We start from the raw sequence: 25,915 nt of genomic DNA on the forward strand, positions 1-25,915 counted from the left end.
CAAATTTATGTTACAGACCTATAATTAGATTGTGCCTGCAACAAACCATAATGCCTCATAGCTCCCCACACTTCTCCCACAAAGACCTAAATCGTAGGTCAGTATTTTCCCATCTCTTCATAATTTCTGACATTGCTCACTGTAAATTTAGATAACAATTGTCTGGGGGCATTCCCATCGTGGCTCAGTGGTTAACAAATCTGACTAGGACCCATGAGGTTGCAGGTTCAATCCCTAGCCTCGATCAGTGGGTTAAGGATCCAGCGTTGCCATGAGCTATGGTGTTGGTTGCAGATGCGGCTCGGATCCCACGTTGCTGTCGCTCTGCCAGTGGCAACAGCTCTAATTAGACCCCAAGCCTGGGAACCTCCATCTGCCGCAGGTACAGCCCTAGAAAAGACAAAAAGACAAAAAAAAAAAAAAAAAATTGAACAGTTTGTCCTCAGTAACACAGATTAGCATCTGGAATGTTGAGATCTCTTAGAAATCTAGTTTCTTTCTAAAGCACAGCTCTTACTCTATTCCTAAGTGGTGTCCTATTGCCTGAGAAACAAGGACTTCCATAATTGAACCCTAAATTACCTACCAGCCTTATCCTTTCTTACTCCCTTTCACACATCCTCCACATATCCACCTTGCTTTCCTGCCTATGTCTAGGTTTTTCCACTTCCAAGATAAAGCCCATATGCTGCAGGTGTGGCCCTAAAAAGACAAAAGACAAAAAAAAAAAAAACTATAATGTCTTTTTTTTTTTTTTTTTTTTTTACTTTTGAGGGCCACACCTGTGGCATGTGGAAGTTCCCAGACCAGGGGTTGAATTGGAGCTGCAGCTGCCGGCCTATACCACAGCCTCAGCAATGCAGGATCCGAGCTGTATCTGAGATGTACACCACAGCTCAGAGCAACACCAAATCCTTAACACACTGAGTGAGGCCAGGGATTGAACCCACATTCTCATGGAAACTAGTCAGGTTCATTACCAGTGAGCCACAGCATGAACTCCAATATAGTATCTTAATAGTACATATGTTGATACATAAGGAAGAGGAAAAAAATTGCAGTACCATAAGTAAAAGTATGATTAGAGTTCCCGTTGTGGCTCAGTGGTAATGAACCCGACTAGTATCCATGAGGATACAAGTTCGATCCCTGGCCTTGCTCAGTGGGTTAAGGATCCGGTTGCCATGAGCTGTGGTGTAGGTTGCCACAATTTGGATCTTGCATTGCTGTGGCTGTTGTGTATGCCAGCAGCTGTGGCCCTGATTCAACCCCTAGCCTGGGAACTTCCATATGCCATGGGTGTGGCACTAAAAAGACAAAAAAAAAAAAAAAGTAAAAATTATGATTCTGGTATTCTACTCTTGCATCTCTTTCTTCCTTGATTTAATGAAGATATATTTCCATTTTTTCTAATACATTCTGAGGAAAACAGATTGACCTTAAAACAACTAATCTTTCAGACATTCTTCATTTAAGACCAAAGAAATTAAATTTTCAACAGTTAAGGCTATAATTAAATTGTCATTTTAATCAAAGAAATTGACCATATTTACAATTAAAATGTATGAACAGATTCTTCAGTTTATCACTTTTCCTATCTTAGTATATTTAAATCTTGTCCGTGTAAGCAGAACTACTTTGTAAGATTCTTCAGTAATGCACAGTACTGGCAGTTTTACTATACAAAATAGAAATGATAGTTTACTTACGTTTAAAGGTTGTTCTACTATTTCATGGGTGAAACACTAAAAACCAGTAATGCTCCTGCCATAAATTTATGTGAGGCTCTTGCTATTCTTAATGTTAAACTATTTAATAGGAAGCACTTACTCTTTAATCAGTATATGTTTTAGAATTTCTTTTGTTGATACCTGAATGATTTAATAAATGAGATGGAATGGGTGTTCATTACTGAGTTATCTCTTTCACCTAGGAAGGTACCATTTAATACACTCAAGTAGCTTAGGGAAGGAGACACCAGTGGTCTAAGGAGCTTCTTACCATTAAAAACAGAAAGGTTGGAGTTCCCATTGTGGCACAGTGGAAACGAATCCAACTAGGAACCATGAGGTTGTGGGTTCGATCCCTGGCCTCACTCAGTGGGTCGAGGACCAGGCATTGACATGAGCTGTGGTGTAGGTCGCAGATGCGGCTCAGATCTGCTGTTGCTGTGGGCTGTGGTATAGGCTGGCGGCAACAGCTCCACTTCCACCCCAGCCTGGGAACCTCCATATGCTGTGGTTGTGGCCCTCAAAAGACAAAAAAAAAAGAATGTATACATGTATGTGTAACTGGGTCACCTTGCTGTATAGTGGAAAATTGACAGAACACTGTAAACCAGCTATAATGGAAAAAATAAAAATCATTATAAAAATAAATAATAAATAAAAACTTTTTCCTATGTGGAAAAAATAAAAATAAAAAATAAATAAAAACAAACAGATAATAAGGACAGATGGAAATTCTAAGAAAGAATTAAAAGGAAATGCTAGAAATCAAAATGATTGTAACAGAATTAAAGAATGCCTTTAGGAGTTCCTGTCGTGGCGCAGTGGTTAACGAATCCGACTAGGAATCATGAGGTTGCGGGTTCGGTCCCTGCCCTTGCTCAGGGGGTTAAGGATCTGGCGTTGCTGTGAGCTGTGGTGTAGGTTGCAGACGCGGCTCGGATCCCGCGTTGCTGTGACTCTGGCGTAGGCCGGTGGCTACAGCTCCGATTCAACCCCTAGCCTGAGAACCTCCATATGCCGCTGAAGCGGCCCAAGAAATAGCAACAACAACAACAACAACAACAAAAGACAAAAGAAAAAAAAAAAAAAAGAATGCCTTTAATGGATGCCTCTGTAAAATGGACATGGGACAAGGAAAGAATCTGTGAGCTTGATCACATATCAATAGTAGTTCCTCAAACTGAAATGCAGAGGCAAAAAAAAAAAAAATGTGTGGGGTGGGAAACAAAACAGAACATCTAAGAACCATGGGACAATTTCAAAGTGTGAAATATGCATATAATTGAAGTATCAGAGGGGTATCATCAGAGGGGATGAAATATTTGAAGTAATAATGTCCAAGAATTTTCCAAAATTAATGACATACACCAAACCACATATCCAGGAAGCTCAGAGAACACCGTGGAGGATAAACATCAAATCTGTACCTATGCATATTATCCTGCAGAAAACCAAAGACAAAGAGAAAATCTTGAAAATAAACCAAAAGAAAAAGTAACTTACCTTGTGGATAGCAGGATAAAGATACTAATTACACCCAACTTCTTGTTGGAAACCAGTGCCAGCAAGAAGAGTAAAACAGTTAAAGTGGTGAAGTGCTGAAAGAAAAAACCACCAACCTAGGATTCCATCTCCAGCAAAATTATGTTTTAACCATGAAGGAGAAATAGACTTTATCAGACCAACAAAAACTGAGGGAAGCATCACCAGCAAATCTGCTCTCCCCAAAAAACTAAAAGAAGTTCCTCAGGGAGAAAGAATATGATAGGTCAGAAACTCATATCTATAAGAAAGAAATAAGATAAAATGACACCTTTTATTTCTTAGTTGATCTAAAAAATAACATTTAGATTGCTCAAAGTAATACAGTAACAGTGTACTGGTTGATGATAGCATATGAGTAAGTGATATGAATGGCAGTAATGCCACCAGAGATGGGAGGGGTAACTGGGACTATTCTCTTATTTATTTAAATTGGTTATTTCCTGGAAATGACAATCAGGAAATCCTTACCACAGCTTTGGTGATAACCTCTTTCAGTGAAACAATAGTGGGTTATAAAACTTAAATATACTTTATCTTCAAAGATGAGTGACTTTGTAACACATCCCCCTAATTTGTAGAGAACTGAAGAAGACTTGAGATTAAATAAAGGTAAGGAATAATAAGAATAACTCAAAGAGAAACTTACAAGGACAAATCTATAAAATAAGTATGAGCAAGTAAAAAAGATACAAGAGTAAGATAATAAAAGTTACTAAGAATGATTGACAAGTGAAAAGTGAGAGTCACTGTTGCCTGAGGTTGGGGGCTGTGCATGCAGACAGGAAACTATATAGTGATAATGGTTTGCTCTGTGAAAATTTTTTTTATTATCATTCAAAAAATATTGATTGAACATAGAAATACAAGCCATGTTCCTAGGTACTTTAAAAAGCATGAAAACATATTGATTACCCCCAAAGAGGAGAGGAAAAAACAAGAAAAAATAAGATGTTTAGCCACTAATGAAAGATTTTTCAGAAGAGTGATAACTTTTTGGAAGATGACTGACTTCACTATTCACAGACCCCTATGAGATTTAGGTATCTTGAGTGGAGTCGTAAGAAAGAACTAGGATTCCATATCATTGTCTTCAAGACTTCCAAGAAATTTCGGGAGTTCCCGTCGTGGCTCAGTGGTTAACGAATCCGACTAGGAACCATGAGGTTGCGGGTTTGATCCCTGGCCTTGCTCAGTGGGTTAAGGATCTGGCGTTGCTGTGAGCTGTGGTGTAGGTTGCAGACGTGGCTTGGATCCCGAGTTGCTGTGGCTGTGGTGTAGGCCGTCAGCTGCAGCTCCGATTGGACCCCTAGCCTGGGAACCTCCATGTGCCGAGGGAGCAGCCCTAGAAAACGCAAAAAGACCAAAAAAAAAAAAAAAAAAAAAAAAAGACTTCCAAGAAATTTGATATTTACCTTATTTGCCTGAATAACTGAGTATGACTCTTTGCTAGGTGCTATGAATGTACTAAAATATTAAGATATGGTTACTTTATATTTCCAGCATCAAGAACTTTATATGTCAGGAGCTAGACATACATATGTTAAAATATCTTCTTAAATAGTAATTACAAAGCAACAAGTGTCAAATTAGTGGCAACAATAAGTTCTATAGGAGCTCAAAAAAAAATGAAGAGACCATTGTGGACTGATTCACAGGTAACACTTTGTGAAGAAAGTCTTCCTTTGAAGGACCGGTGTATAATGTGGATCAAAAGTGAACAAGAAGTAATGTAGATGTAGCATTAGCAAAGTCAAAACATGAGAAATGAAACTATTAGGAGCAACACAAAAAGGAAATAATTTGACAATCAATAAAGAAAATCCTGTTCTGGTTTTTAAAATCTGTTGTACACACAAAGGCTATAATATCTTCAAATATTTTCTTTTTATTCCATAAGTAGATTGAGGAAAAACTCTGGTATCCTAGGCAGATATGCCCATCGGTTTCATTTATTTGCTCTAGCACTTTTTTCTTTATCATTTGGCAGATGACCTGAAATTTAGTATAGCCATTGATCTTTACATAAAATATTTATTTAAAAATTTAATTCAGTGAGCAGTTTATTTACTAACCATTATAATACATTTTACTTAATTATGTATATTTATAAAAAGTAATTTAGAATATGAATGCTACTTAATTTATTTCAGGATTTTATATTTTTAAAAAATAATTACGGAGTTCCCATCGTGGCGCAGTGGTTAACGAATCCGACTAGGAACCATGAGGTTGCGGGTTCGGTGCCTGCCCTTGCTCAGTGGGTTAATGATCCAGCGTTGCCGTGAGCTGTGGTGTAGGTTGCAGACGTGGCTCGGATCCCGTGTTGCTGTGGCTCTGGCGTGGGCCAGTGGCTACAGCTCTGCTTAGACCCCTAGCCTGGGAACCTCCATATGCCGCGGGAGCGGCCCAAAGAAATAGCAAAAAAAAAAAGAGAACTGGACTCAGTTATGACAGATTTTGGAATTATAAAACTAGATGCTTAAGATGACTATGAATAAAAATCCTAAGGGCTAAAAAGGGGGGGAGGGTGAGGAAATGCTAGAAATCAAAAACACAGTAACAGAAATGAAGTAGCAGCTTGGCGTGCCCAAGGAAAGAATCATGGAGCTCTATGATGTCAATAGGAACTTCCCAAACTAAAAAGGTAAGGGGGAAAGGGATAAAAAAAAAAAAAAAAAAAAGCATAGTTTACCTTAATGAGTATTGATATACAAATTGCTACACTTATGGCCCCAGTGACTCATCATGTAGTTTCCTTCTACATTTACTCTGCTTGACCAAGGGGACATCAGTGAAGGTGACACAAGTAGAGCCTTAATAAGCTCTTATACCGCAAGACTTACCCTTTTGGGGTGCTGCCCTAAGATCTCCCCAGTCTTAGTCACCTTAAGAGCGAAAAACTTTAAGGAGAGATACCTACTCGGGCAGTCCAGCTGATCTCCCATATGAATAGCCATGTGAGTGAGCCCAGCCAGCCCACAAACTCATGAGAAATGAAATGGTTAGAGTTGTAAGCCACTAAGCTTTGGGTGGGTTGGTTATACAAAAATAAATAATTGCTAAAAGGAATGTATTCCTTTTGGCCTAAGACCCAAGTATGATGAGGAAAAAGCCAAGTGTGATATCTGACAATCACGTATGCATGATTGCTTCACTTTGCTGTACAGCAGAAATTGACGTAACACTGTAAATCAAGTATAATGAAAAAAACTTTTAAGAGCCAGATATGCCCTGTCAATGCTATTAAAATGGTGAGTTTAGGACGTGCAGACTTGAGGAGACAGGAAAGGGAAAGAAGTGTAGAAAAGGAGAAGGCGATAACTTGCATGTTTACCGACAGTCACAACTTCAATCATGTCCTCTATCCGAGAGGTACGTGTGAAATAACCAACTTTGGTAAAGGAAAAATTATAAGGTATTTTTGTGTTTTGTGTCTCTTGATAGCCAAGTAAATTGTGTCTAGGTCTCTCCAAAATTGGCTAACATGTGACAGCTACCTAGTTTAATACACATGTATTTTTAAATCATGTTTCATTAAAAATAAACTGTCTTGCAATTTGGAACAAAAAAAAAAAAAAAACTGCCTCTCACTTTTGGTTTCTAAAGTAGCTATGCATCTTTTTATCCCTATTTTAGAAGTAAGCAGTTTTACTCCCTTGTGGTTTTTGTCGCCATTAAAAAATAACAGCTTATAGCAAAATGCCATGGCCCATTGGTTTGACTCTCAAAGAAGTATGGATCTACAAGCTGAAAAATAAAGTGCACTAAAATAAAGCACAAGCCAAGCTTACCCATTTAGCTCATTTATACCACACTGTCCGCTTTGGAAACCAGAGTTTATCTTCTTAATCCAGAGAATGACAGCTGAAAGAAAATTTACCTCCTTGATGCAACTCTGGAAAGGAGCACTGACCATTAAGTTAGACTTCTACCAGCAACAACATCCAATGAAATTTGACTTTATGAGAGTTGTGGGTTTATTTTATTGTTTCCCTTTGCATTATTTTTACATGCATTGGAAATGGCTTTTATCATTCCTTCATTAGATGCTAATGTGCACTAACCTGTAGAAGAGCAGTTTTCAGAATCAAACTACTTATTTTCTCAAAATAAATATATAAAATGTTTAGAATAGGCCAATCCACAGAGAGAGAAAGGAACTGGGGGAGGAAGTAATGGGAAGTGACTGCTAATGAGTACAGGGTTCCTTTGGGAGGGGTGACAAATATTCTAGCACTAGTGGTGACAGTTGTGCAACTTTGTAACTAAATTGTACACTTAAAAGCGGTGGACATTGTGGCATGTGAATTATATATCAATTTTAAAAAGCTTCTCACATTGTAGATTTATAACTGGGAAACAGGTGGACAGATAAAGCTTGATCTAGGGTTCCAAGCTTCCTGATTTATTCCAAAAGAGAAATGAGAAAAATGTATATGAAAAATTGGTGTTACCCTATTTTTCAGGAATTAATTTCAAATTGAAATTCAACCTAAAAAAAATATGTGGAATGATTATCTAATAAAAATAACAACTAACATTTATATGGTGCTTTGCAATTTTTAAAGCACTTTTTTATTCATTAAAAAGTAAGTACTATTGTTTTAATTGCCTTATCAAACCCATTCAGTAGTGGTATTCTAATTCTAATTTTATAGATAAGGAAGCATTCACATTATATTTTTCTGTTGTTATATCTTTAGTTATATCTTTAAGCATCTCCAGGTTAAGATGTGTCTTTTTCATCTCTGTGCATTCAGCAAATGTTTAGGTAAATAAATAAACGAGAATTCTAAAGATGATACAAAGCAGTGTGAATACTGTCTTTGGCATTCAAATCCTGTGTGCTTTCCATAATATCTCATCAGAATTTGTTGGAGTTCCAGTCTTTTAGCTGGTATCAAGGTATTTTAATTCAAAGCCCAAATGGAGTTTTTCGTTTTTTTGGTTTTTTTTTTTTTTTTTTGTCTTTTTTTAGGGCCGCACCCACAGCATATGGAGGTATCCAGGCTAGGGGTCTAAACGGAGCTATAGCCACCGGCCTACTCCACAGCCACAGCCACAGCAACATCAGATCCGAGCCGCATCTGTGACCTATGCCACAGCTCATGGCAACACCAGATCCTTAACCCACTGAGTGAGGCCAGGGATCAAACCTGCAACCTCATGGTTCCTAGTCGGATTCGTTTCCACTGTGCCACAACAGGAACTCCCCCAAATGGAGATCTTTAACAGCAGCCATTGGTATAGGGTATTATTAGACCTTAAGGAAAACTAAAATTAAACAACTGTATAAATTACACTTTGTTATTTACTGCCAACCTTCAGGTTAGTACAGCATTTACAAAGTACCTCTTACGTGTCAGCCACTATCCTAGGCCCTAGGAATGGGGTATAGAAATGAATAAGTCACTAGGGTGGAAGCACCTAAGCACCTCTTCTTATGGAGCTATTTTGAATCTGTAGGAGTCCTCCCACCTTCATCACTTTACCCTTGTCAGTTACCTAGAAGCTAAATTCAGACATAATTCAAAATACTCCAAAGGATCAACAGTCAGACGTCAGTAGATTCCTCTCCCTTCCCCTGCTGACTGCCAGAAAAAGAAGACAACCATTGTTTTAAGAAATTTTCCATAAATTGCTACAGTCCTAATTTATGAAATCCAGGAATCCAGCATTTAGACATGTAGCTTCATAAATTCCCCATATACTGTTCACTTATTATATGATCTTTCTTCTGGAGCCACATTCTAGAGCACCTGGTAACATCACATACTTTTTAAAGGTATTTACTTTCTGTAGATGGATTATGCTTTTCTATGAAGACAGCCTATTTCTTGTTCTTAAGCTAATTACTAAGTAGGACTATTAAAAATAAGGAGTATTTATATAGTGACATTAAATTAACATATGTCTTAGGTTTGTAATTTGATCTAGATTGATTAAGGTGCTTCTCAAATCAACAGAGTGCCTGATACATGGCAGGTGGGTAATATCTATAGAATAAACAAATTGATCACAGATGGAAACTAGGAAACTAGGTTTTCTCAAAGTCGGAATAAAATTATGTGCTGAGTCATATAAGCCAATAAACATTTTACCATCAAGTAGGGAACAACTGGTAATATCTATAGAATAAACTAATTGATCACAGATGGAAACTGGAAACTAAGTTTTCTCAAAGTCGGAATAAAATTATGTGCTGAGTCATATAAGCCAATAAAACATTTTACCATCAAGTAGAGAACAACTGCTTCATTTCTTTTTTCTATGAGTTGCTATTCATTTAATTTAAATTAATGAATTTCTTAAAAATTAAGAAGCTATGATTTAGTAAATGTTTTAAATATCATATATACAGCCTGAAAAGTATCCAGATTTTAAAATTAAATACCAATATTTTTATTTTTCTCAGTCAAAAATTCTTTTGGCTTCTCCTCACCTTCCAAATCTATTTTATCCCCTTTTTTCCCACTTCTAAATTCTGGTGTCACGTTACAATATGATATTGACAAGTGCAGGTAAATTTAGCCTGTTGACAACAAGTAGCCTTTTATAATTACTATTCTATATATAGGAATTAGCTGCCTCTCCCTATAACTGGCTAAACACTTTAGCAGTGAATTTAAATGTTGAAAATCATTGCTGTTTTTATACATTTTATCACTTGCTTTATTTGACAACTATTCTATCTTAGTTGATAATTTGTTATTTAAAAGTGGCCAATGCTGGGAGCTCCTGTCGTGGTAGTGGTTAACGAATCCGACTCAGAGCCATGAGGCTGCGGGTTCAATCCTTGGCCTCACTCAATGTGTTGAGGATCCTGCGTTGCCGTGAGCTGTGGTGTAGGTCACAGACGCAGCTCAGATCCCACGAGGCTGTGGCTGTGGTGTAGGCCAGCAGCTACAGCTCCAATTAGACCCCCAGCCTGGGAACCTCCATGTGCCATGCCAGAAAAGACAAAAAGTAAATAAATAAATAAAAGTGGTCAGGGAGTTCCCGTCGTGGCTCAGTGGTTAATGAATCTGACTAGGAACCATGGGGATTGACCCCTGGCCTCACTCAGTGGGTTAAGAATCTGGCATTGCCATGAGCTGCGGTGTAGGTTGCAGATGCAGCTTGGAATCCCGCATTGCTGTGGCTCTGGTGTAGGCTGGTGGCTACAGCTCCAATTAGACCCCTAGCCTGGGAACCTCCATGTGCCGCGGGGAGTGCCCCTAGAAAAGACAAAAAAAAAAAAAAAAAAAAAAAGGCAATGGTATTTAACCTAAAATCATCCTACTATAACAGCTATGATATTCTGTATTATCCAGAATATCCAAGACATCTATTAGTAAGAAGCCACAAAGTTCACTTTGGATTTCTTTAATTTCTAAAGAATTAGAATACACATATATAGCATATGAAGATTCTTTTCTATAAAGTTCACATGTAAGTTGTTTGAAACCTTAAAACTATTTTATTTTTTTGTTTGTTTGTTTGTTTTGGTTTTGGTTTTTTTTTTGTTTTTTATTTTCCCACTGTACAGCAAGGGGGTCAGGTTATCCTTACATGTATACATTACAATTATATGAAACCTTAAAACTATTTTAAAGTATCAAGGAAAGGATTATATTATCAGGGTAGGCCATAAACACCAATTACATTACTAGACTTTTTCTGGCTTAGATATCTGACTTGATAAACATTTACAGTAAGCCCTATCACATTACATAACACAAATTCTTACCCCAGATTGGCATTCAGGAACAAGGAACTATGATAATTGTTATAGCTAGAAAGATTTTAATAGCTATGTCAGAAACTTACTCTGTTAGCAGTTAAATTAGAAGAGCAGCAAAGGGAAGCATTGATAATGTATTTCTAAATTTTAATTTATCAAAACTTATTCCCGCTATGGTGCAGTGGGCTAAGGATCTGGTGTTGCCACAGCTATAGCACAGATCTCAGCTGCAGCTCAGATTCAATCCCTGGCTCAGGAACTTCCATATGCCACACGCGCAGCCAAAAAAATTTGTTAATCCACTGATTTTAAAAGAATCCTAATCATCCTTGATAACCCAATAACATAAAATATGAAAACATATTTTTCTTTTAAAGTCTTAGCTTAATTTTTCTTGACTTTTGTCTACCATTTGTTATTATACAGCTTGCCATTCTCAAAATTACAAATTCTCCTCAGAGAATGACTGTCCCCTGCCTAATATTCTCATTGTTTTCTTATAGGAAAATATAATTTAAGACATACCACATGGAAGAAAAATACAATGGTGTTTTTTTGAGCATCCCCCTACAAGCAGTGAGACTAGTCCTAAATTTCTTACTCTGCCAGTTATAACTTTTTAAACTATCTGGAATGAGCCAGAGAACCTAAGCTTATTGTAGTGTAGGTTAAGGGCTAGTCCATATCCAGAGGATTGTCTTTTTTGTCTTGTATCCTCTATGAACATAATTATAATAAAGTTGGTGCCTATAATAGAAGATCAACAAGGTAAACCAGACTCATCTCGCAGAATAGCTTAAATAACTCAGGCTTTCGGTATAGAACTGGAGTATCACAAAGCCCAAGATAGGCTCAATGGGCTCAAGGGCCACAAGCACAAGCATAGCCCTACTTTAATAAAAATAAAATTAAATTAAAGATCGACTTAGAAATAGAAAAAATGTATAGGCCTACAGTCTGGAATTTACAAAATCCGTTAACTGGAATGACTGCGTAGAAAATGTTACACATTTCCAGATCACATCCTAGGAAGCTACAAATACAGAGATCCAAATAGGAGAAGAAATGAACAACTGGCACTGGTGGGGGTAGGAGTGGGTATTCTGTCATGAGAAGTCCTTTTTATAGAGCATCCAGACAAATACCACACTTAATTTGCAACTGAAAAAAGGATCACTGGTAATGATGAAGGGTGTGGATTTGGGATTGGGCTGCCAAAATGAAAATCCCAGCTCCACCATTTAGAAGCTCTGTAGTTTCGGTCAAATTGCTTGATCTCTTGATTTCTTCATAGTAAAGATAATAATGGTACCTACCCACACACAATTATTGTTAACAATTATAAAATTATATACAAGAAATGCTTGCCGCAGTATTTGGCACATCATAAGCATTCAATAGCTGTTAATTCTTCTGTTATGGTTTACAGGAGTATTTTAATGTTTATACTTTGTCCTGAGTGTTCTTCGTTTCCATTTTAATTGATGTCAATGTAGTATTGTTTCAGGGCCATCATTTTGATAATATACTTCTTAGACTAATTCTCTCCCAAAAAGAGCCTTGTTTTTCTCTAAAGCTACATAAAACATTGGTTGTTTGAATGTGTCCTTTTATCTCGTTTTTATAGAGATGCTATTTTTCCTCAAAACAGGGCAGTCCAGAGGAGTCGCAGGCATTACTATTAGATTAAAATTCCTTGAGGCTTAAAGCCTTACAGGGAGATAGAATTGAGTGTTCTTTTGACTCAAGAGTAAAACCACACACACACCATATATACCACACCAAGAAAGATAAAATTTCAATGATTTCCTCTCCCCCCATTTTGGCTACTGAATTTTCCCTTTTGCTCTCCCTGCCTCTTATGTCAGCATATATATATTATTATTTAAGTTTCATTTTTGGCAACTAGACATCAGAGCTACAGTTATGATGGAGTTCACATCTAGTACTCTTAGACAGTGAAGTCGATTTCAATATCTTATCTAAAATGGGGATGGGAGTTATTAAAATGGAATTCATCTTCTGTACTGCCTTGTTACTTAATTCAGGATCTTAAATTATAGCATATCCTAATTTGCAGTGGTGTTAACCAATCAGAATTGCGTATCAAAAAAAAAAAAACTGCGTGTCAGTATCATATTCTGAAGAATAAGAACACATCAGCTTTAAGAAATTTTTTTTAATTTAAATTTAAATAAATAACTTTATTATATAAATCCTTAATTTATTTTGGAGAAATATGTAGTTATAAGTGAAAGAACATAAAGCCATTTTAATCTGGTGGTTAGGGTGTCTAATTGATATCACAAATGCCTTTTATGTAGTTATTATAAATTGTTCAAAATTCTTATTTATAACTGATACATTTAGGTATGTTGTATCTCTGTACTGGTGTCTATGTGGTATAAACTGATATAGTATTTTTTAATTAGGATATGTTTTAAGTCTCAGGTCAGCATATTTAGAGGGTAAAAATCCTTTTATTTCTTCTTTCATTTTTTGAACAAATATGTATTGAGTGCCTAATATATGGCAGGCCTATTCTAGGCTCTTATAATACACAGGTAAATAAAACAGACCAAAATCTCAGCCCTCATAGAGACTACATTCCAGTAGGTGAAAAGAAGCAATAAACATACTAAGTAAGTTGTTAATACTATGTAGTTGTTAGGAAGTGATATCTGCTGTAGGGGTGGGGAATAAAACAGGGTAAGAAGGATAGAGGAGTCATCAGTTTCACATAGGGTAGTCAGAGTGGGCCTTTTTAATAGAGTACTATTGATAAATGTTTCTGTTTTGGTTCTTTTCAGTAAGGTGATTATAAAAAAACAATTTTTAAGTCTGGTTTGCTGTCTATTAAGTCAGTCTTTGCTAACAGTATAATGAAATGTTTATATATTTAACATTTACTTTAACAAGGTAATAATAAATTTATGCTAATAAAGATAGCCAGCATGTATTGAGTATTTTTTCTATATGTGAGGCACTGTTTTAAGCATTATCATTCAATCAGCATAACTTTCCAAGGGAGACTAATTCTATGGCCCATGCAATTAACTATATTGCTTTATAATTTTACATACATAGTTTATTCAGAATTCCTATCCCTAAATTCACTGTTTTTTTTCAATATGCTTTTCTCTTATTAAAAATTATATTAAAAATCGGGTATATATATGCTTTCTAATGATTTCATATTTCTGGGTAACATTAGTAATGTTCGGTAGAGTCCCACTGAATATTAAAATATTTAGATATTAACTAACCCTGTCATTTAAATATTAACTAGGTAGCAAATACCTAGCAAATAAATATAATCTTTAAAAGTGAACCATAATAGGGAGAGACTGACTTCTGGAATGCTAGTGTGAAGACTTCATAAACCTGCTGTCCACTCCCCTTCATAAGCAAACAAACAAATACTGGCCAAACAACTAATGTTAACAGTCTCAGAACTCTGGAAATTAACCAAAACCACAGAATTTTCTGAGCATTGTCTATCCAAGAGTAACTAATGATCCTTCAGACAAAGGGTCTGTAGCATTTTAACTTGGAGCTGTTTCCATCCCATCTCCCCTCTCTATTAAATGGTGCAGCAGCTGTGAACAGCTAGTAGCCTTACAGTCAGTGGACAGGACAGACCTTTGGAGCCCCATTAAAATTCCCATCCCTATAGCACCATCAATATTTGTATGAACTAGCAACTCCCTAGAAAAATCTCTATTCTCAAGATATTGGGACTATTTGATTTGACTCACAGGTCAGCCTAGTAGGGAAAGGAAAAAAAAAACAAACCCTATTCAGGACATCATCAAAAATAATGGTCTGCTGGCAGAATCCCAGATGTAATGAACAAGAGCTTGACCAAAACACAAAAAGGAAGTTCTGGGCACTCGATAACCATAGGCAACTTTGAAAGGCTACAACATATTCCTGGAGATCTAGAAGGCTAAGAAAATGCCTAGAAAGAAAACTACTTTATTCAGTGCCTAGCTTGAGTGTGCTACCCTGAATGAAAGTTAAGGCTGTCTTGTTAAAATGCCCAAAGTTTGAGGACATATCTTCACACACAAATCCCACTGACAAAAAGTAGAAGACATATAGGCAAGATATTTAAGGAAATTTCATAGCCAGTTATTAGCTGATCACTAAGTTATACTGACTCAGGTATGCACCCTAGGAATCCAGGCTTAGAGTAAGAATTTTAAAAGTAGGAAAATGAAAGAACATTGTGGCAGGTATGGTAAGGAATACAAAATCTATAGAATTCATCCAGGAAAGTCACTAATAGATGAGCAATAACAACAACAAGAAAAACTAACAAACCCTTGGAGAGAACTACCATAATGTTATATTATCTAAGAAATCCAACAAAAAAAAATTTTAAGACATGCGAAGAAACAGGAAAGTATGCCACAAACACATTAAAAAAAGAAAATTTGCCCAATAATGTTGGACTTAGTTGACAGAACCTATAAATTGGCTATTTTAAACATATTCAAAGACCTAAAGGAAGCTAGGATGAAAAAAACTAAAAGTAAGTGTGACAACTGTCTCACAAAATAGATAATATAAATAAAGAAATAAAGATCATTTTTAAAAATAAAATAGAAGGAGTTCCCATTGTGGCACAGTAGAAACGAATCTGACTAGGAACCATGAGGTTGCAGATTTGATCCCTGGCCTCACTCAGTGGGTTAAGGGTCCGGCGTTGCTGTGAGCTGTGGTGTAGGTCACAGACGCTGCTCAAATCTGGCATTGCTGTAGCTCTGGCGTAGGTTGGCAGCTACAGCTCCAATTCCACCCTAGCCTGGGAACCTCCATGTGCCATGGTCGTGGCCCTAAAAACCAAAAAAAAAAAAAAAAAAAAAAAAAAATTAAATAAAATTTTAAAATTAAAATAAAATAGAAATCTGGAGTTGAAAAGTACAGTAACTGGAATGAAAAATTCTGTGGAGGACTCAACAACAGATGTGAACTGGCAGAAGACTTAGCAGATTTGAATATAGGTCAATTAAGAGTAGGCAGGAAGAAAAAAAAAAAGAGTATGCAGGAAGAAAAAAGAAGAGTGAACAACCTCAGAACCTGTGGAGCCACTGTCAAGTATACAAACATATGCCTAAGACAAGTCTTAGCAGAGAGAGAAAAAGAAAGAGGCAAAAAAAATATCTGAAGAAATAATGCTGAATCCATCCAAGTTTGATGAATAACATTAATCTTCACATATGCAAAATTCAACAAACTCTAAGTAATATAAACTCAAAGAGATCCACACTGAGAAACACTGTCAAGAAACAAAGACAAAGAGAGACTCTTCAATACAGCAAGAGGAAAGCAACTCAGCACATACAAGAGAGACTCAACAAGATTAACAGCTGCCTTCTCATCAGAATCCTTGGAGGCCTGAAAGGAATGATGCATACATTGAAAGTGATGAAAAAATAAAGGCTTTCAATCAAGAATTTTATATATGACAAAGCTATCTTTCTAAAATGAAGAATGTTATCTATCTGCAATCCCTCTCAAATTACCCATGACATTTTTCACAGAACTAGAACAAACAATCCAAAAATTTTTATGGAACCATAAAAGACCCAGAATTGCCAAAGCAATCCCGAGGAACAAAAATCAAGCAGGTGACATAACTCTCCCAGACTTCAGACAATATTACAAAGCCACAGTAATCAAGACAGTGTGGTACTAGTACCAAAGCAGACATACAGACCAGTGGACCCAGAAATAAACCCAGACACCTATGGTCAATTAATCTTTGACAAAGGAAGCAAGAATATAAAATGGGAAAAAGACAGTCTTTTCAGCAAGTGGTGCTGGGAAAGCTGGACAGCCACATATAAATCAATGAAACTGGAACACACCCTCACACCATGCAAAAAAATAAACTCAAACTAGCCTAAAGACTTAAACAAGGGAAGACACCATCAAACTCCTAGAAGAGAACATAGGCAAAACATTCTCTGACATCCACCTTCCAAATGTTTCCTCATGTCAGTCTCCCAAGGCAACAGAAATAAAAGCAAAAGTAAACCAATGGGACCTAATCAAACTGACAAGCTTTTGCACAGCAAAGGAAACCACTGAAAGAACTAAAAGACAATGTACAGAATGGGAAAAAATAGTTCCAAACAATGCAGCTGACAAGGGCAGCTCTAAAATATACAAACAATGTATACAACTCAACAGCAGGGAAAAAAAAAAAAAAAAAACCAACAACCCAATGGAAAAATGGGCAAAAGACCTGAATAGACATTTCTCCAAAGAAGTTATACAGATGGCCAATAAGCACATGAAAAAATGCTCACCATAACTGATTATTAGAGAAATGCAAATAAAACTACTATGAGATACCACTTCACAACAGTCAGAATGGCATCATTAATAAGTCCACAAATAAACGCTGGAGAGGGTGTGGAGAAAAGGGAACCCTCCCACACTGTTGGTGGGAGTGTAAGCTGATACAGCCACTATGGAGAACAGTATGGAGGTACCTCAGAAAACTAAATATAGAACTACAATATGACCCAACAATCCCACTCTTGGGCATATATCCAGACAAAACTTTCCTTGAAAAAAAAACATGCACCCATATGTTCATTGCAGCACTATTCACAATAGCCAAGACATGGAAACAACCTAAATGTCCATCGACAGATGAATGGATTAAGAAGATGTGATATATATACACATAATGGAATACTACTCAGCCATAAAAATGAACAAAATAATGCCATTTGCAGCAACATGGATGCAACTAGAGACTCTCATACTAAATGAAGTAAGTCAGAAAGAGAAAGACAGATACCATGTGATATCACTTATATCTGGGAATCTAATAAACAGCACAAATGAACCTTTCCACAGAAAAGAAACTTATGGACTTGGAGAACAGACTTGTGGTTGCCTAGGGAGAGGGAGTGGGACTCTGGGGTTTACAGATGCAAACTATTTCCTTTGGAATGGATAAGCAATGAGATCCTGCTGTATAGCACTGGGAACTATATCTAGTCACTTATGATGGAGCATGATAATGTGAGAAAAAAGAATGTATATGTGTATGTGTGACTGGGTCACCTTGCTGTATAGTAGAAAATTGACAGAACACTGTAAACCAGCTATAATGGAAAAAATATCATAAAATATAAAAAATTTTTAAATAGAAAAATTTTTAAATGAATGTTAGACATTCCTAGGTAAACAAAAACAGAAAACTCATTACTAACAGGCCTGCACTTTAAGAAATACTAATGGGAGCCCTTAAGGCTGAATTGAGAGTACAACTAGAAAATAACTTGAGTCCACACAAATAAGTAAAAAAAAACACTACAGGGAGTTCCCGTCATGGCGCAGTGGTTAACGAATCCGACTAGGAACCATGAGGTTGCGGGTTCGGTCCCTGCCCTTGCTCAGTGGGTTAACGATCCGGCGTTGCCGTGAGCTGTGGTGTAGGTTGCAGACGCGGCTCGGATTCAGCGTTGCTGTGGCTCTGGCATAGGCCGGTGGCTACAGCTCCGATTCGACCCCTAGCCTGGGAACCTCCATATGCCGCGGGAGCGGCCCAAGAAATAACAACAACAAAAGACAAAAAAAGACAAAAAAAAAAAAAAAAAAACACTACAGATAAGCATAAAATATGGTTTCTCTATTTCTGTTAAATAATACCTCTTATTTCCTGGGTGATTTTTAAAACTGCGTAAAGTAATAATTATACATTTCCATTGATTGGCTGATAATATATAAAAATGTAATTTGTATAATAACAGTAGCAAAAGGAGCTGGGAGGGAAAATATTGGAGCAGAGTTGTGATAGGTATTAAGTTGTTTTTTTAGGTTAATATGCTAATTACAATCCTCAGAGCAACCATTAAGAAAATAGCTCAGGAGTTCCTATTGTAGCACAGCAGATGAAGAACCCAACATTGTGTCCTTGAGGATGCAGGTTCAATCCCTGGCCTCATTCAGGATCTGGTGTTGCCATGGCTGTGGTGTCAGCCAGCAGCTGCAGCTCTGATTCAACCCCTAGCCCACGAACTTCCATATGTCACAGGTGTGGCCATAAAAAGAAAAAATAGCTCAGAAAATATGTAATAAAAGAAACAACTAGAAAATTAAATTGGTATAATAGAAAACAATTTTTAAAAATACAGGAGTTCCTGTCATGGCGCAGTGGTTAATGAATCCGACTAGGAACCATGAGGTTGTGAGTTCGGTCCCTGCCCTTGCTCAGTGGGTTAACGATCCGGCATTGCCATAAGCTGTGGTGTAGGTTGCAGACGCGGCTCGGATCCTGCGTTGCTGTGGCTCTGGCATAGGCCTGGGGCTACAGGTCCGATTCGACCCCTAGCCTGGGAACCTCCATATGCCGCGGAAGCAGCCCAAAGAAATAGCAAAAAGACAAAAAAAAAAAAAAAAAAATACAGCAGTGGAGGAATAGAAGAATTAAAAAGACGTATAGAAAACCAATAGCAGACCAAAGTCCTACCTTATCAGTAATTACACTGAATGTAAATGGAATAAACACTTATATCAAAAGGCAAAGTTGGCAGAATGGATAATAAAATATGATCCAACAAGATGTGGTCTGCAAAAGAAACATTTTAGATCCAAAGATACAAATAAGTTGATGGAGTTCCCTGGTAGCCTAGCAGTTGAGGACTTGGCATTTTTTGCTGTGTCTCAGTTTGATCCCTGGCCTGGGAAGTTCCATATGCCGCAAGTGCTGCCAAAAACTGTATATATATACAAAGATAAAATTAGTTGAAAGTGGGAGTTCCCTTCGTGGCTCAGCAGTTAACAAACCCAACTAGGATCCATAGTCAGGACCCATGAGGATACAGGTTCAATCCCTGGCCTTACTCAGGGGGTTAAGGATCCAGCGTTGCCATGAGCTGTGGTATAGGTCACATATGTGGCTTGGATCCTGCATTGCTGTGGTGTAGGATGGCTTCAATTCGACCCCTAGCCTGGGAACTTCCATATGCCACAAGAGTGGCCCTATAAATCCAAAAAAAAAAAAAAAATTAGTTGAAAGTTAAAAGATGGTAAATTATGCCATGCAAAATGTAACCAAAAGAGAGTTGGAGTGGCCATTTTAATATCAGAAAAAGCTAGAGTTTAAGACAAAAATTGTTACTAGAGAAAAAGAAGGACATTTTATAATGAGAATTAAAAAGTCAATCCATAAGGAAGATATAACAACTACAAAGACATACACACCTAACAAGGGAGCTCCCCAAATACATGAAGAGAGAAATCAATAATTCAGCAACAAATAATTGGAGGCTTTATTTCCCCACTTTCAACAATGTATTAAACAACTAGGCAGAAGATGATTAAGGAAAGAGAAAACAACACTGTAGACCAAATAAACCACATACTTGCACAACCACATACTCCACCCAACAGCAGCAGAAATAGGCATTCTTTCCAAGCACACATGGAACATTCTCCTGGACAGACCATATGCTAGGCCATAAAACAAGCCTCAATAAACTTAGAAAGATTAAAATCATCCCAAGTTTGTTCCCCAACTACAGGGGATGATATTAGAAATAAATAATAATATGGAATTTCAAAAATACCTGGTAATGAAACAATACACACACACCTAAAAATCCAATGGGTCAAAGAAAAAAAATCTCAAAGGAAACTAGAAAACAGGTGAATGAAGACAAAATACAACATAACAAAAACATATGGGATATAGCTACAGTTCTTAGAGGGAAATTTCTTGTTGTAAATGCCTATATTAAGGAATAAAAACAATCTGAAATCAATACCCTATCCTTTCACCTCAGGAAACTAGAAAAAGAATAGCAAACTAAACCCAAAGCAAGCAAAAGACAGGAAATGAAATACATATAGAATAGAAAATTATAGAGAAAAGCAGTTGAACCAAAAATTGGTTTCATTAAAGATTAACAAAATTTACAAAGCTCTTGCTCTTCTGTCTGTTCAAGAAAAAGACTGAAATTACTAAATTGAAAGAAGAGACCACTACCAACCTTAAGTCCTAAAAAGGAAGCTACACACATGGCCAATATGTGTATGAAAAGAAGCTCAATATCTTTAGTTATTATGTAAAGGCAAATGAAATATACAGTGAGATACCACTTCATAACCACTAGAGTGGCTATGATCAATGGTGAGGAAATATAAAAATTGGAACCCTCATACATTAATGTTGGGAATGTAGAATGAAACAGCCATTTGGGGAGTTCCCGTCGTGGCGCAGTGGTTAACGAATCCGACTAGGAACCATGAGGTTGCAGGTTCGATCCCTGCCCTTGCTCAGTGGGTTAAGGATCCGGCATTGCCATGAGCTGTGGTGTAGGTTGCAGACGCGGCTCGGACACCGCGTTGCTGTGGCTCTGGTATAGGCTGGCGGCTATAGCTCCAATTGGACGCCTAGCCTGGGAACCTCCATATGCCGTGGGAGCGGCCCTAGAAAAGGCAAAAAGACAAAAAAAAAAAAAAAAAAAAGAAAGAAAGAAAGAAAAAGAGCCATTTTGGAAAACATAAGTTGACACAAAAACTTGTATGTGAATACCCACAACGTTATTCATGAAAAGACCACACATTGCATCGTGCTCATATGAATCGCCTGAAGAGGCAAATCTGTAAAGTAGGTGAGTGGTTTCCTTTATCTAGAAGGATGGGGATTAGAAATGGGAATACCTGCTTATGGGTATAAGACTTTTTTTTTGGATGACGAAAATTTTTTAAAATTCGATTGTGCCTTTGCAGCTCAACACCTTTTGGAATATACCTCAAACCACTTAACTGTATACTTCAACTAGGTGGTGTTTATGGGATGCAGATTATATCTCAGTAAAGCTGTTTTCTTTAAAAAGTGAATCAGTACAATGAACTGGGCATTTCATTTCACATTTTTATCCTTAAAGATAAATTCTAGCCCCTAAATTTTTTAACATTTTATCGTTTTAATATTTGATGAGGATATATCCAAAGATGTGTTGTTCTTTTTTCTTTTTCTAATAAATTTAGCTGGACAACTCAGCCAGTCGGCACACTTAGCTCTCCAACTACCATACAATGTACTTGGTTTAGGTCGAAGTGCAAATTTTCTTGATCATCTTTATGTTGGTATCCCCCGACCGTCAGGAGAGAAGGTGAGTAAAAATTTTGTTTACAGTTAATCTATTTTTAATGTTCCCTATTCAGATATTTTTATTCCCTATAAAGAATTTTAAAAATTTTTGACTTTTCTTAGCTTGTCTTACTGGTCTAAGCTTATCTTAACATAGATCACATCATAATTTGACGATAGTTTTCTACCACTTCTCCCATAAACCTCAAGACTTCCTACCCGTTTCCTACCTTTTCTCATCATTTTTACCAACATACCAAATATTTTTTGGTTTATTGTCAGACTCCACCTCAACTTGAATTTTATCTCCAAAGCAGCATTTGTGCTTAGCACCTTGAGCATTGGCTGCACATAAGAGTGTTCAGTAAATACTTGTTGAATTAATGAGTCCATGAGACAGAAATATAATCCTTCCCTGAAAAGATCAAGAAATCTTTGCCAATAGGATCCTTATTGGGGGCCTAATATATGTAAATTCAGCTTAACCCATGTCTAGGATTTCAATTAATTAAACAGTATTTAAATTTTTTCCTTATTTATGTAGAATAGTTATTGTTTTTAAAGTGTCCTGAATGTTGAAAGTTCTTAAATTCTTTTTACAGTCTATACGAAAACAAGAATGGACTGCAATCATTCCAAATTCTCAGCTAATTGTCATTCCATATCCTCACAATGTTCCTCGAAGGTAATGTCCTTGCTTGAACTGAATTACTGTCAATCTGAATCATAGTTACCTCTGTTGAAACTCTGTCTCTGCTATGTTCACATGAGTGCCATCACTTAATTTGCTTGCAGCAAACCTTAAATGGCTAAACATACCTACACAGAAGGTCCCTGACATTTTTCACAAGGAACAGTTAAACCTTATTAGACAAACAGCAGGTTAAGTAATTAGGCATTTATACATACTCTGCTTCAATAGACTAGTCTTCAGTTTACCCATCATAAATCCTAAAATTTCAGAATGCTGACTTTTTAGTAAGCATTGATTTTAGCAGATGCTCTAAGAAGTGGTACGTATCCCACAGGGTTTAAATTGTATTTTGAAGTTCATCAGATGTAGGCTAGAAACTCTGATCCACTGCTAGCTGAGATTGGAAGCTAGTCCTTTTTTCTCTCTGATGGGCAATTTCTACATCTGTAGAATGGAAATAAAAATACCCACCTTTTAGGAGTTCCCGTCGTGATGTAGTGGTTAACGAATCCGACTAGGAACCACGAGGTTGTGGGTTCAATCCCTGGCCTTGCTCAGTGGGTTGGGGACCTGGCTTTGCCGTGAGCTGTGCTGTAGGTTGCAGACTCGGCTCGGATCCCATGTTGCTGTGGCTGTGGCATAGGCCGGTGGCTACAGCTCCAATTCTGCCCCAGCCTGTGAATCTCCATATGCCACGGGAGCGGCCCTAGAAAAGGCAAAAAGACAAAAAAAAAAAAGAAGAAGTCAACTTTTGGAGTTCCCGTCATGGCGCAGTGGTTAACGAATCCAACTAGGAACCATGAGGTTGCGGTTCGATCCCTGGCCTTGCTCAGTGGGTTAAGGATCCAGCATTGCTGTGAGCTGTGGTGTAGGCTGGCGGCTATAGCTCCAATTAGACCCCTAGCCTGAGAACCTCCATATGCCGCGGGAAGCAGCCCTAGAAAAGGCAAAAAGACAAAAGACAAAAAAAAAAACAAAAAAAAAAACACCTTTTAAGGATGAGGATGAAATATGCTTAACATTATCCAGCACATGGTAAGTTTTCAGTAAATGGTAGGTATTTTTATCCTTATTAGCAGAATATGTTCCTTTTTATAATAGCATTTAATTCTAAATCTTTATCTCTGTTCATTTTTTCTTTAAATTACTAGTTTTATTCTGTCATTTCAAAAACGTTGAAGATATTAACATTTAAATTTTTTTTTTTTTGTCTTTTTGTTATTTCTTGGGCCACTCCCGTGGCATATGGAGATTCCCAGGCTAGGGGTCGAATCAGAGCTGTAGCCACCAGCCTACGCCAGAGCCACAGCAACGCGGGGATCCGAGCTGCGTCTGCGACCTACACCACAGCTCACGGCAACGCCGGATCGTCAACCCACTGAGCAAGGGCAGGGACCGAACCTGCAACCTCATGGTTCCTAGTCGGATTCACTAACCACTGCGCCACTAAGAGAACTCCAACATTTAAATTTTATTGGAAAAAATATGACTTGTTCTTAAGGCCACTCTGATATCAATATGAAAAGAAAATAACCTATGAATATGTAACCAGTGGCTTATTACATTTCTTCTCAAAACACAGGCTGTCTTGTTCTTCTCTCTTCTTCCAGTTTCATTGAGGTATAATTGACATACAGCACTGTATAAGTCGAAGGTGTACAGCATAATGATTTGACTTGCATCATGAAATGATTACCACAGTCAGTTTAGTGAACATCCATTATCTCAGATACAAAAGTACAGAAATAGAAACAATTTTTCTCCTTGTGATGATAACAGGATCTACTCTTAACATATTTCATATATAATACACAGCAGTGTTAATTCTATTTGTCCTGTTATACATTATATCCCTAGTGCTTGTTTATCTCGTGACTGTTGTACCTTATGCCTGCCTTCATCCAGTTACCCCTTACCACCACCTCCCACCTCTGGTAACCACAAATCTGATCTCTTTTTCTATTAGTGTTGTTTTAGAAATATAACTGAGTTTCCAGTGTGGCACAGCAGGTTAAGGATCCATCGTTTTCTCTGTAACAGCGCAGGTTTGATCCCTGGCCTGGCGCAATGGTTTAAGGATCTGGCGCTGCGGCAGCTATGGCTTAGGTCACAGCTGCAGCTTGGATTTGATCCCTATGCTGCAGGTGTGGCTAAAAAAAAGAAAAAGATCCCTCCCCTCAAAGAAAAAGAAATATAATTGACCTACAACGCTGTGTTAGTTCCTGTTACACAGCGTAGTGATTCAGTATTTCTGTACATTTCAAAATGATTGCTACTGTTGATGATCTGTTGCCAAAGATATTACGTAATTATTGACTCTGTTCCCCACACTGTACATTTCGTACCCATGACTCATTTATTTTACAACTGGAAGTTTGTACCTCTCAGTCAGTCCCCTCTGGCAACCACTTATTTATTCTCTGTAACTGTTTCTATTTTGCTGTTTGTTCATTTATCTTACTTTTTAAGATTCCACAGTTAAGTAACATCATACAATATCTGTGTTTGACTTACTTCACTCTAGGTCCATCCATGTAGCTGCAGATGGCGAGATTTCCTTCTTTTCTGTCTTAGTAGAGTTCCATTCTGTGTGTGTATGTCTATATGTATATACACATATGAGAAAGAGAGGGAGGGAGAGCGCTTACGTTTCTTTATCCCTTCATCTCTTGATGGGCACTTAGGTTGTTGCCATTATCTTGACTATTGTAAATAATGCCACAGTGAACATAGGGGTGCATGTATCTTTTCTAATTAATGTTTTCATTTTCTTTGGGTAAATAGCCAGGAGTGGAATCACTGAATCGTATGGCAGTTATATTTTTAATTTCCTGAAGAATCCCAAAAATGTATCTATTAAAAAGTGAGCAGAGCATCTGAATAGATATTTTTCCAAAGACATACAAATGGCCAAAAGGCACATGAAAAGATGCTGAAATCACTAATCAGGGAAATGCAAATCAAAACTACAATGAGATATCAGCTCACACCTGTCAGAATGGCTGTCATCAAAAAGAAACAAATAACAAGTACAGGTTGTACTGTTCTTTATTAGAGTTTTGGATGGGATGCCAGAACCACCTAATGCCCCTGCGTGA

The 25,915-nt window shown here is 37.3% G+C and overlaps 1 protein-coding gene across 1 annotated transcript in view; it reads left to right on the forward strand.

Annotated features, from left to right (window-relative positions):
* The window catches only part of ITFG1 (integrin alpha FG-GAP repeat containing 1), a 237,279-nt gene that overhangs the window by 203,345 nt on the left and 8,019 nt on the right, over positions 1-25,915 (forward strand). The window contains exons 15-16 of the mRNA XM_021094239.1: positions 22,021-22,145; positions 22,726-22,808. Coding sequence (XP_020949898.1) covers positions 22,021-22,145; positions 22,726-22,808 — 208 coding nt within the window. The remainder of the gene's footprint in view (positions 1-22,020; positions 22,146-22,725; positions 22,809-25,915) is intronic.

This window comes from Sus scrofa, chromosome 6 (assembly GCF_000003025.6).
Source record: "Sus scrofa isolate TJ Tabasco breed Duroc chromosome 6, Sscrofa11.1, whole genome shotgun sequence".
NCBI lineage: Eukaryota > Metazoa > Chordata > Mammalia > Artiodactyla > Suidae > Sus > Sus scrofa.